The following is a 12419-nucleotide window of genomic DNA, read 5'->3' on the forward strand; positions in this document are numbered from 1 at the left end:
CGCTTCAATTTAAAGGTACAGCTCACTTTACAATCACCGGGCATGCTGCCCGCGCGGGGGATGCACTCTCTTCGAGGGGGCCACTGGAGTAGGAGGTCGTGATCTCCCACTACCGCACTTAAGTTTATCCTAGTGTCCTCGAGCCTTATCACTTCCGCAGTTTTTCTGTTAGCGGTTAGCAGGTCCTTGTCGGAAGGCTGACTGACATTCCTGTGGGGCTCACCTCCATCTGCACCGACTGCCCCCCGAGGCGCCGAGCGGGCCGAGCCCCAGCCCTTCTCCCCAGGCAGCGCGGCCCCTGCCCGCCTGCCGATGGCTCCCGATACCTGTGCAGGCAGTTTGAGGGTTTTCACTGTGTTTTCTCGCGTCAGCGCCCTGACGGCCCGGGCGAGGCCCTGCCGGGTGCCGCGGCGGCCGGGCGGGCCCGACCTCGGCGGCGCGGCGCTGCCGCAGCAGCGGGCGGGCCGGGGCGCGGGGCGCGCCGGGCGCTGTAGGCGGCGGGCGGCGCTGGACTACGCTGGCCAGGGTGCCGCGGGGCGCGGCCGCCTGCGCAGGCGCCGGCGCGGGCGGGCCGGGGTTGTTTTTGACGGCGTCACTGGCGGCGGCAGCCGGCGGCCCCTCGTCTGCGCCGGGCCCCGCCGGGGGCCGCGCTCAGGTGGACGGCGGGGGGGCGAGGGGGCGGCCGGGGTGCGCGGGGGCTGCCCGCGGCGGGGCGCGGGGGCGGGTGACCGGGCGCTGCGGGGCGGGCGGCGCTGGCCCCGTGCCGGCCCCGGACGCTGGCGCTCGCCCACTCCCTGTTCGCGCATCACCTGCACCGGCCGCGGCTGATGCAAGGGGGCGGCGGGGGAGCCCCGGGACCCCGCGTCTGCCGGGCTGGGAGGCACAGCCCTGGTGGGCTGCGACATACGGTCACGAAGAACGGTACTTTGGGGAGCGCTGGTGCCGCTGGGCAGCGATAACAAACGCGCGGCACCCCCTGCAGTATCGTACGGCTGTAACCGGGCGCTGTGTCTGCCGTGCAGCAAAGCAGCTGCTGCAGAACTGTGAGTTTTTAGCTGGAACGACGGCGCAGCAGGCGCTGAGATCACCCGTCTCTGCCGGTGCCTTGTTGCTCATCCTTGCCAGTGCTTACCGGGGGGTTTAGTCCAGGGAATCCTCTTCCAAGATGGAAAAACTTCGGGGTTTCTTCAGACTGCCGTGGTTACTCCGAGACTGGTATTTATTCTGCTTTGCAGTGGATAAATAGGATGTAGTACCTCGTTGGGTAACTCGGGATTACGTTATCAGCAATGCATATGGCCATAAGCGTTTGCACCTTGTGCTTCTGGCTGGTGTTTCAGGAAGGTTCGGAAAGGAGTTCACAGCTCTGATGCCCCTCCACAGTACACAGGGGTTGAATTCCTCATGTAACGGTGTTTATTTTATCTCAATAGAAATTTAAAAGGCGCTGTCACTGAGTGTAGGGCGTTTGTGGGCCTACAGTCAGTTTGCATTGAAACTGAAGCACAGAAGAACTTAAACTGTAACTTTCTTTTGAAAAATGGTGGCAATGCTGATACCTAGTGAGAAGCCAAACCGGTGAAGTTGTGTGGATGGGCCAGTTTTTCTGTTTTTCAATCTTTTGGCTTCACCTGACATACAGGAGATGCTGAATACTGTGCTGTATCCTCCACTTATCCCAGATGTTACTGGACTAGCATCCATTAGCATTGTTTTGATTTATTAAGAAGTTTGCAGGCTTCATGTCTGTTCAATTGCTGCTCAAAGCTACTTTTTAAAAATAGCTTCCATTCAGGAAGATGGTGCCAACTTATCCAGCACCTTTGGGCTGGTAGGAAAAGTCACTGGTTCTTAGTGGGTCTCTGTCGTTTGGTGGTGGACAATACCAGCTGGTGAGGATACTGTGAGTAGGTCGGTTTAGCCATTGGGCTCACATTAATCTGTATTTCAGTTAAGGGACCGGATTTGACCTCAGATTTAGTTATGACTGTGTATATGTTATTGATCTTTTACAGGAATATGGTGTTTAGCTTGATGGTTTAGGAACACTTTACCTAGGTATTTTTCTATTAAAGCTTTTTAGGCTGTTTTGCTCTTTTAGATGTAATTAATTATAATTAATAAAATGCTTTACTTTTGATAACTGTTTTACACATGTATATACGTTTGCTGAATGTGCTTGTAGGAATATAGTGACCCTAGAGATGCCCTTCAGTCTGATGCCATGTTATCTATCATAATTTTGATAAATTTAGCAGTTCTATCCATAAACCTCAATGATTTTGTGATTGCTATTTACTATTCCATTCTTTTTCTTGATATTAAAAACTTTTCTGTTTTGGAGATTGATCACCTGTATGCAGTTATATATGCAGTATTAGTATAATATTCTGATTGAACACAAGATAAATAACTTTTAACTCGAGACCATTTATCAAAGCCAGCAAGTAATAGAAAATGATTATTGTCTGCCTGTTCCTCTGTTGTTTGGTTTTTTTAATATTTTTTGTTTATGTCGATACCCACGTAGTTAGGTCCTGAAGCTTTTGTTTGGGAAGACAGATGTTTAATGATTTGTGGAGCCTGAAGCCGCGGTTTTGTGTTCAGTAGAATTGGTTTTGTGCAGTGCTCAGTCACCTGTCAGTCTGTGATTTGGATGGAGAGGGAGGACAGGATAGCATTTAAGTTGTTAGACAGGGCCAAAGATGAAGTGCTGAGTGAGCTAGAGGAAGACAGATGTTATAATGTCCAGTGCAGAATCTGCTCTTAAGTCTTGCCCTTTCAAAACTTGTAAATGCACTTGTATCAAGAGATTTTCATTAGGGTGTTTTATTTTTTGGTTGTTGTTGGTTTGGTGTTTTTTGGGTTTTTTTTTGGGGGGGAGGTGCAGAATCCTATTAAAGGGTTTGCATTAGGTGATTTCATTGTTTTTCATCTAGCACTGAGATGCACTAAAACTTGAATTGCTGTAATTCTGAAACCACAGCCTGAATCTCTTCCACAGCGGAGATCAGACTCTAGTAAGGACTGAGTAGCTGCCTGCACTGTATTTGCCCCAAACTATTTTTTATGGTTACGCAAAAGGCTTGGTTTTCAGTGACAATAAATTTTGTACTTTTACGATCGCTTTATTCACTGAACTGTAGAATAATTAAATGGGGAATGTTTTTATGCTGAAAAGACTTCTTAAAAGATAATTTCAGATCACTAGTACAGTTCTTGCAACATAGCCAGTGATGTTTCCGATAGGTGGCAAGTTCTAGTGCCGGGAGTTACCTTCCTCTAAAGGAATGCTGTTGCTGAGTGCCTGATCAAATTCAAAATTTAATGACAGCAAGCAGATGTTATGTCTCATGAGAACGCTGGAACACAGTCTTTGCCATTTGGGCATTTGTTGTTTTGATGATTGAAGTAGTATGATTTCAAAAAGATAATGATTTAAACAAAATGTTGATGATTGCATACAGTATGATTTTAAAAAAGCCCACAAACAACCCAAAACAACACATATACGCCTCCCAACCCTGATGTCCCCTAGCTGAGATTCCAGGGAAAGCACTAATGAATGAATAAAAAGATCTGAAGGAAAATGCCAACCATATTTTTATATATATATGTATATATATGGCTTTATAATAAATGGAAATCCAGTTTCTCTCAAAGTTTGATACCTAAGTTGATTGATTGTGAATATTTTTGCTTTATAAACTGTGGTTGTGATTGTCATCATTGCATTTTTCAGAGAGGAACCCCCAAATATGTTAGTTGAAGTCAATGAGGAAGTGTTGTATTAGCAAAACATAGGATAAGTACTATAATGCTGAGATATGAGACGAATGTTTACTGTATTTTGTAAGTAACTTTAAATGGAATCGGAAGTTTTGTGTTTTGTTGTGCAAATTAATAGCCACACTGCTATCTTCAGATGTTCTAATTCAAGGGGTGTGTGTATTTTCTGTGTTAACAAACTGGGAGTAAAGACAGGGTGGATAATAGAGAGTAAATAAATTTAAACAAATCAGTAAGAACACAGAGAAAGCACCTGAGGTAACTAAGGGTGGGAAATAAAGCAGCTGTCTGAAGTTCTCAGAACTCTCTGCATTGTCAGCGTAATTGTTGTTTTATAGAAGCTTCATTGATCCATGGTTTCTTTTGCTGTTTTATTACATTGGATGCAAAACTCAACACAATTGATTGGACATTGTTCTATTTGGGGGATTTTTTTGTTTTTACCCCCAAGATAAATCCTATAGTAAATTTTATTTAACAACTTGATATAGTTTCATTTTAAGGAAAAAAGAAATGGATTAAATTTCTTCTTAGTTTTTCTGTTACATAAGAACTTAAAAAAAATAATCTGAGTGTGTAACAATAATGAATACTCTGTATTCTTCGTACAGGAGAAAAAATAAACAGGCAACTGCAGCAAGCAGACTGTTTCCTGAAAATAGCAACCAAAGTAATCCAGTGGTATTGTAAGAAGTAAAATTTGTACTTCAGGGTTTTTTGTTCTGTTTTTGTACTCTCCAGGTACTCTCTCAGTGTTCTTCAGAATCAGTATATTTGAGAGCACTTGAAAGGAGTCAAAGAAATATGAACCGGTGTTTTGCCTAGCAGTTGAAGAGAGAATTAGTTCCAAAAGATCCTAACTTGTGTCTTCTCAAAAAACCCACGGTGTTGTTCTTGAATCAACTGTAGTTCCTGTGCATGTAACGAGGCAGAGAAGACTTTATCTACTGAAAATGTCTTAAACATGGTGCTACAGAATATTTTAGGTTTGATTATTGATTTATTGGCTAGCCTTGTGTGTGTTTTTAGCTAGTGTAAGGAGCTTTTTGACTGGTTGAAATAGGTGTGTACCTAGCAAAACCTTATTTGCTCCAAGTATAAAAAAGATAATAGGGAATATGTACAAAATAATATATTTTCTTTCTAATATTTTATTCTTTTTTTTTTTTAATTCCAGAATAATAGTTTGTGAGTTAGTGTAGTGTTCTTTAATGTCATGATTTGGATTAGTCTGCTTGCTTTGTTTGTTTTTTTTCAAGAACGGTGAAGTTACATATCTTGCGTGTTAAAAGAATCTACTTTTGCTTGCAGTGTGCTTTGAAAATGTCTGAAAACTCCAGTGACAGTGACTCATCTTGTGGCTGGACTGTCATCAATCATGAGGTACGCAATTTCAAATTAATAAAGTTCTGTCAGGTTTAAGACTAGCCATATACAGTAAAATATTATTTCAACTTTGTAGTTCTTGTGTTGCATAGATCTTGCATATCAACAGGGAATATAGAGGAGAGATTTAGTTTTACAGTTTTTTTTCTTTATAAAGGTGTGTATCCTTTGCTATAACTGATATAAGTTTTGTTATTTAAAAGAATAATTTTTTTCTACAAAGGTTTTAGTTTGAAGAACTGCCAGAAAGCTAGTGAGATGCTCCCCTCTGTTCTGTCTTCCCTGAAGACATTGACATTCTATGTAATTTGTCTGTTGTTGCTAATATATTTCTTCTTTTCCTTTCAATTCCTGTGCCCCGGCCCGCACCCCCCCCCTCCAAAAAAAAAAAAAATTGTTGGGAATAATGGGCAGGAAAAATACCTCATGCAGAAGGGAATGATTCCATTGATTCCATGATTTCTCCAGGACTTTTCTACCACTAATGTGTCTGATCCTAGCTTCAACAGTTACTGCTTAGGAACAGCCCACTGTCCTTACATTCTTTCTTTTTTATTGCGAAAAAATAGGATAGAGGCAAGTTTATAGTCGATGACTGGAATATTAGAAGAAGGCATTTTCAAGGCTTATGCAAATGCTACAGTTTGTACATAACTGACTGCTTTTGTTCCAGGCTGGAATAGGCTCTGTCTTTGAATTGAGCTTCTGAGCTCAGGAGGTTGAGGGCTGCCATAAAGACGTCTGTGAGAGATGCTGCCTCTAATCTTCTGTAATTCCTCGCCTGGTGTATGGATGCATAGGCTGTTTGGAGAAAGATGCACATGCATCTATTGGGTCTTATTTGTATGACTTAAAGCACTTTCATTTGTGCGGAATTCTGCGTTGAAAAGGAAAGATACGGGGGGAGTTTGGAGGGTCTGGGATCTCCAAAAACAGGTTTTGCAAAGACTGGTTGGGAATCCTTGGGAAGGGTTACGTTACAGAGAGTATGTAGTTATATATTCCATACTTAAGATGCTGAATTTTTCCTAGGCTTTCTTGCCTCAAATTGGGGAAGCTATAGTGAGCAAAGAAGTGCCAACATTTGACTAGGTTTATTGGGAAATGAAGGTGATGGGAGAGCAGGGCAGCTCTCCTTACATCTGTACTGTAAGGTCAGGAATGAGAATTGTAGCCATTTCTGTGATACGTGAGAGCTTGCTGTACTTGTGCTTGAAGGCTGAGAGGCTTGGACATGGGTGAGAATTTTGAAGTGACTTTCTTTTGTGTTTTCCAGGGACACGCAGGAGCTTTTAGTATGAGTTCTTTGCAATTCATGTTGGAATTCTGGGTTTCCTTGGCCCTATTTTTCAGACAGGAGAGCACAGGGCATGAAATGTGTAGAAATAACCTGGATGTTGGCACCTTGTGGAGGAGGAATTCCTGTGGCAGTGCAGGACTGAGTTAGTGGCAGCAACTAAGAGATTTTTTTTTTCTATTAGGCAAACTGTCATTGAAGAGGTATTTTCCATAAGGAAATACATAAAAGCAATCTAATTATTCTGTAAGGAAGTTGTAATGGTAGATTGTGTGGCAGCAGGTGGAAAAAGCCAAGAGACTGTGTGCAAGGAAAAAAAGCTGTTCTTCATTCAAAATATTTGTTGCCTTTGAAGCCCTTTTCAGTTGCTGTGTGGAGCTCTATTAAATATGTATGACTTCAGTTGTGTTTCTGTTCATCTTTTGATCTCTGCTATAGTTTCGTTTGTTAGGAATACTTTTATTTGGGATAAAATGCTGGAATTCCTTCATTCTTTGTTCAAGTCTTGGGGTATAGGTAGTTGTAAAGTCACTATTACGTTTGTGTAGCCCTGGTTTGTGTGTTTGTGTTTCCTGTCTTCTGATTGACTAGTTGTATAAAGTGACAGTAACTTCATTAAGACATGAGTAAATTTTAATTCCTAGTAGAAAAAAGCTGGAGACAAAAGAAAAAAAGTCAAGCGATGAAAGGTCTGTTGGGATGGGCTTTGTTGCTGCCTAGGTGTCTACAGGGTAGGCTTCTGAATCTCTCATAGTTTCTAAGTTTGCATTGTATAGATTAAATCAATACAATCAATGGAAGTCTGGAGAGCGGTAATTCTTATGCTAAGGTCAACACTTATTTGATCAAATGATTTGCTGTCTTGATTCCACTGACTGTATTGATTGTAAAGGTGCCTTCAGCAATTTGCTCAGGTGTAGATGCTTGAAGTTAGGTAAGGTTAATGTTTGATCTTACTTTCCCCTGGCAGTGAACAGCACAGGCTTAAGTTGCTCGGAGGCTCTGCCTATTGGTGTGGACCTCCGGGATGCTTTTTTCCTTTAGTCCTCAGGATTTTTTTATCTCTCCAGATCTTGGCTGATGTGTGGGTGTAGTATGGTTTGAGGTTGTTTTGTTTTGTTGTGGGTTTGTGGGTTTTTTTAGTTATTTAGCGTTGTCTTGTAAACTGAGCAGGTTATTGAGACAGAATCCTCAGAGCAAATGGGTTAACTGTTTTCCTGGAATGACACTTACATATTGCCTGGCTATATTTTCTTGTTGCCTGCCCCAGAACGTTTTTGAGGAACGATATTTGAGATGTTTCATTCATAGGAGGAAAACAGGAAAAAATGGGAAGAGATCATGGGTAGTGATCAGCTGTTTGTCCTTCACTGCATGCTCTCCTATTTGTGGATTATAATGAAAATCTGGGTAATTTGAAAGGCAAGCTTCTGATTGTACTGAAGTCTTCAAGGTACAGTCCAGTTTCAAAAGCGCAAGAGATGTGGTTTGTAGCTTATAAATACTGGGCCGTGGTTACATTTCTGTGGGCAGCAAGGTGGCATTTAAGAGATGATTAAAACTTCTTTTCCTTTTGGGTTGGATGGCAGGTTGGGAATCCTGTCACTAAGGGAGAAGCAGTAAACTCGCTCCAGTCCTCAAGGCCAGGTGGGATACAGGAGCACACAGTTTGCTGGACTTTACAGACTTCAAAGTGGAAGGATTTAGGAGCTGGCTGCAACAGTTGGCTTATTCAGCTGTGAATTGCAGACTGTTTTCATACTTGGGATGGTTATTTTATACTGTAACTGAAAAAAAATTATGCAGTCTAAATAAGTTAACGTAACACAAGGTTATTGGAGGGCAGGGGTTTGTCTAGCCAAAGCAGAAGAGATTTCTGTGGTGTAGAGATTTGGTGTTCCCAGTTATTCTTCCCTAATTAAAAGAAATAAAATAATTCTGCTCAGGATGGGAAAAAACTTTTGTTTAAGAGCTTCCATTGTGGGCATTCTCCTGGCAAGACAGCTTTGAATCTGAGTATGAAGAAGGTGGAATGAATGGGACAGCGAGATACCCTTCACACACTCGTTACCCAGGGAGGGGGTGACATGCAGACTACTGTGTAATTCAGGGAAATGATCTGGATAATCAGGAAAGGGATAGAGCTAAGGATTAGGCAGATTTGGAATACTGCAGTAGTACTTTCTCATGTATTATGGCGACCTGCATAGATGATGACACAACAGAATCAGTTTCTGGATTTGTTTCGTCATTTACAAAGGCCCTGAGTTAAGAGGGGCCGGAGATGGCAGTGGGCTGGGTTGTGGTTGCAGAGAGCTGACAGCTGTGCATGCTGCATTTGGTATTTTAGTTAAAACTTCAACCTGTTTTCAGCTATATTCCTGATGTTTGTCTTGTTTTGCAGCCTGGGCAACCTGAATTTTTGTTACTCTTTGCTCTCTTTCTTCTTCACAGCTTAAGAAACAGAAGTAATGGTTCTATTAAAACAGAGGACAATTGTCACAGAATAAATCTATGTACCTGCCTATAAAACCCAACCATGCAACCCCCCCCAAAGAGTTTTATATTTTCATTCCTGAGATTTCACTCAGATTTCAATATGTTACTTAGGAGTAGTGAATTTCTGCAATACATTTGAGACTAAAATTGTGATACTTTTATAGTCAAAAGAAAAAAACCCTGCCAACTGTCAAATTGCTAAAGCAGGTAATTTTTGCAGCCTTTTAAAAAGGAACAGAACTTTGTAATGTGATTGTAGAATATAGCTTAAGCAACTCTTTCTGAGGTGTCTAATCTTCCTGAAGTACAGTCTCCTCTTAAAAATGAAAGCATGCATGTTTGCTTGAGCCCTGAAATGAGGCATCTAGGGAAACTGATCTGGAAGTATTACTACTACTGTAATTTCACACCTGCTGTTGCAAAAATAACTATCTCTGTTTACAAAAACAGCTCAAGTTATTTATGGATCGGAGTGACTTAGTATTTTTCAGTTAAGGTTTTGCATGTTTCTGGTTCTCTAATAATGTTGTATTCCATCAGTTCTTTTAAACAAAGATTACAATATGAAGATTTAAAACGTAGAGCTGTCAACTCTATTGCTCGACTTTAGTGCCCCGCAGTGTCCCAAGTGTTTATCTTCAGCGTCTGATTTGCTCTGAGGTTGTTGCTGACTGGCAGCTGACTGATAGCTAAGGCTTCTCTCTGGATTAAAGAAATTCAATTTAGAGACTGTGTAAATACTTGTTTTCCTGGTGTCAGAGATGTACTACTATTAAATCAGCCATTCAAGTTTGCTTGTAGTAGTAGTACTTCCCAGGGTTCATGGTGGTACTCTTGGAAGCTCCTCTTTGGGGAGAGTGTGTGTATTTACAAACAATTCATGGACATGTGTGCAAGAACTAGATCCCATATTCAAACTCATTTGACAACCTCCTCTGTTTCTCTGTATTATATTTATAAATAGGTCTATTGAAGCTAATAGAAAATTGTAATTTTAAATACTTAGCATAGTTGTTAACTGATGCCTAAATTGCACCCTCCCCTCTGCCCCGAATTGCCGTCCTCTGCCTTTTTTCAATCGTGATCATAAGTACTAAACAGTAACAGTTGTTACCCTCTAGGTAATTACCTGATTACTTGGGTTTGATCTTGCTTTTCTTTGCTTAAAATCTTAATCCATTTTAAAGGTTATTGTTCTCTTCTGTTTTTGTCTTAATTTCTGTTTTCTTTGTAACCCTTTCTTTCTGCTTTACGGATGGAAACCCCAATAACTGTGATGTCTGTTTAAAACTCTTAAACTCCAGGGTTCTGACATAGAGACAGTGATTTCAGAAAATGGAAGCACAAATGATAACCACGAGTTTGTTTCGGAAGAATATGTTTCTTTGCAAGAAGAGGAGCAACCAATTGATTTGCAAGGTAAGACAGAGGAGCAGTTCCATAAAACAGGTAAGTATCTGTTGTAGCATTAGCACAACATGAATATTTTTAATAAAGTTTGTATACTATGTAGGCCTCTGTCAAAGTACTTGCTTCATCAGTGTTACAGAAAATATTCAGTCATTGACTTCATAAAAGTATTTTTTCTTGAAATAGTTGAAATCAGCAGTATGTCTTTTATTTTGTCAATACCTTAGATGTGCTCCAGAATAGTATGCACTGGTGTTGCTGGAGATAGTTTATAGAGGTGCTGTTGAAAAAAGAAGTATTCCTTAACATCATTAGGTCAAGTAAGAGTAATTTGGAAGGGACCATCAATGCTTTTACACCTAAAAAATTACATTGTGGCACTGTTAGCATTTCTTGATTTGGAAGTGTAAGCCTGGTGCATATTAACATAATGAAGATCCTTCCACTTACTTTAATTGCTAAATTTATTACTCAGTATGAGAATACAGATGTGACAGCTTCAGTGTGCAGTTGACTAAATTTGAACTTGGCCATGTTTGGTTGGTTTTTATCTGACTGTGCTTTTCGTTTACAGGTTACTTGCATTATGGCCAGAATGAGCATTTGAATTTAAATATCCTTCAAAACGTTGCATTACATAATGGCAAATTAGGTTCTGATGTTTGTTAGAGGGATATTTTAGAAAACCTTCCCTGATATGAGTAGACAACAGAAATCTGTTACAATTTTACATATTTTAATATTATATGGGAATGGACATAGTTTGTGTTTACTGGCTTTAATGCCATGTTTGTTCTGTCCTCTTTTAATTTACACAGCTCAGTGCAACAATGATGAAGAGACACCAGTAGTAGATAATACTCTCTCTGCTTCTGAGGAAACTCAGACAGTTCCAGAGGTAAATTATGTTATATTATACAGAAGCATCTATGAGCCCCATCTGACAATGCTAAGCAATGTTGTGAAAGCGTTGAAATATACAGATTTTTTCCTTTTTTTGAAGCATTGAGTTCTTGCTATTTTTAAAAATGACTTCATTTTGTATGTATCTGAGTAAATTTTACATTGTCCATTTCCTTAGAGAAAGAAAAGAAAAACCCCTGATGACGGGTCCTGTATTGGAACTATTAGTGATGATTCTGACATTGTTACACTTGAAACTCCAAAACTAGAAGAAACTCAAAGTCACGAGGAAGCTCCTGCTGATGGTGAAGAAGCTCCAAGTTCAGAGGATTTTAATATGGGTTCCTCCTCGAGCAGTCAGTATGCATTTTCCCATATAGAAACTGGTAAGAGCAATAAATTACTGAGCAACTCTGCAAAAATGTCACTAGGGAAAAAAAGCCAAAACCAGAAAACCTTTGTTTAGGGAACCTTCTTTGTGTGGAGAGGGGAAAAAATTGGTCTTGTTCAATACATGTCCAAGTATTTGCTGTCTCTAGGACAACTCCAGTTGCCCTAACTCGAAAATTTGTCCAAATATGTCTTCAGTCTTCTTGTTTGAAAGTGTTCTCTCCCATTGTGTATTCACTATTCTAAATAAGAAGTAGTAAATTTCTAGCATATTTTTGAGAATTAAAATTACTTTCAGTGCATAGAATAATTGCCAAGACAAAACCTACAATGTTTTGGGATTTTATAGAGTTGGCGTAAGTAACCAGCAACTGGGAGAGAATTGACTTTTTGGGACCATGAGGACTAATAGCAGCATGAGTACAAAAACTTGTGCTTACTTTCATAGCTATGTTAGAATATATATATTTGGGTGTTTTAAGATACTCCCAGTACTTGGCAGAAATACGGAATGAGTGATATTCAGGTGGAAGGATATGAATATTTGGCCAATTAAAAACAAAACAAAAAAACCCAACCCCAACAAACTGAAACAAAAAACTTTCCCTGTTGTGTTATTCTTCTCTAGTTCTCTGGTCTTCCTTTTAATTTTTTTTTGGCTGCTTATTTGTTATCTTTTCTCTTTATTCTCTATAACACTTCCGTGTTGGTGATTTTTACTTTTCAAACTAAGTTTATTGCAAGA

At 40.4% G+C, this 12419-nt stretch overlaps 1 protein-coding gene across 5 annotated transcripts in view; it reads left to right on the top strand.

The window, feature by feature from the left end:
• The first annotated feature begins 536 nt into the window (after positions 1 to 536).
• Positions 537 to 12419, top strand: part of CCPG1 (cell cycle progression 1) — a 30182-nt gene continuing 18299 nt past the window's right edge. For 2 of the 5 annotated variants that reach the window (XM_056345131.1, XM_056345126.1), the window contains exons 1-5: positions 537 to 655; positions 5101 to 5172; positions 10276 to 10390; positions 11200 to 11279; positions 11463 to 11670. In XM_056345131.1, coding sequence (XP_056201106.1) covers positions 5113 to 5172; positions 10276 to 10390; positions 11200 to 11279; positions 11463 to 11670 — 463 coding nt within the window. In that variant the 5' untranslated portion in view covers positions 537 to 655; positions 5101 to 5112. Of the gene's footprint in view, positions 656 to 782; positions 1044 to 1063; positions 1216 to 4384; positions 4776 to 5100; positions 5173 to 10275; positions 10391 to 11199; positions 11280 to 11462; positions 11671 to 12419 lie in introns of those variants that run through there. The other 3 variants (XM_056345127.1, XM_056345128.1, XM_056345129.1) reach the window with 3 other exon arrangements.

The sequence above is a fragment of the Falco biarmicus genome, chromosome 7 (genome assembly GCF_023638135.1).
Source record: "Falco biarmicus isolate bFalBia1 chromosome 7, bFalBia1.pri, whole genome shotgun sequence".
NCBI lineage: Eukaryota > Metazoa > Chordata > Aves > Falconiformes > Falconidae > Falco > Falco biarmicus.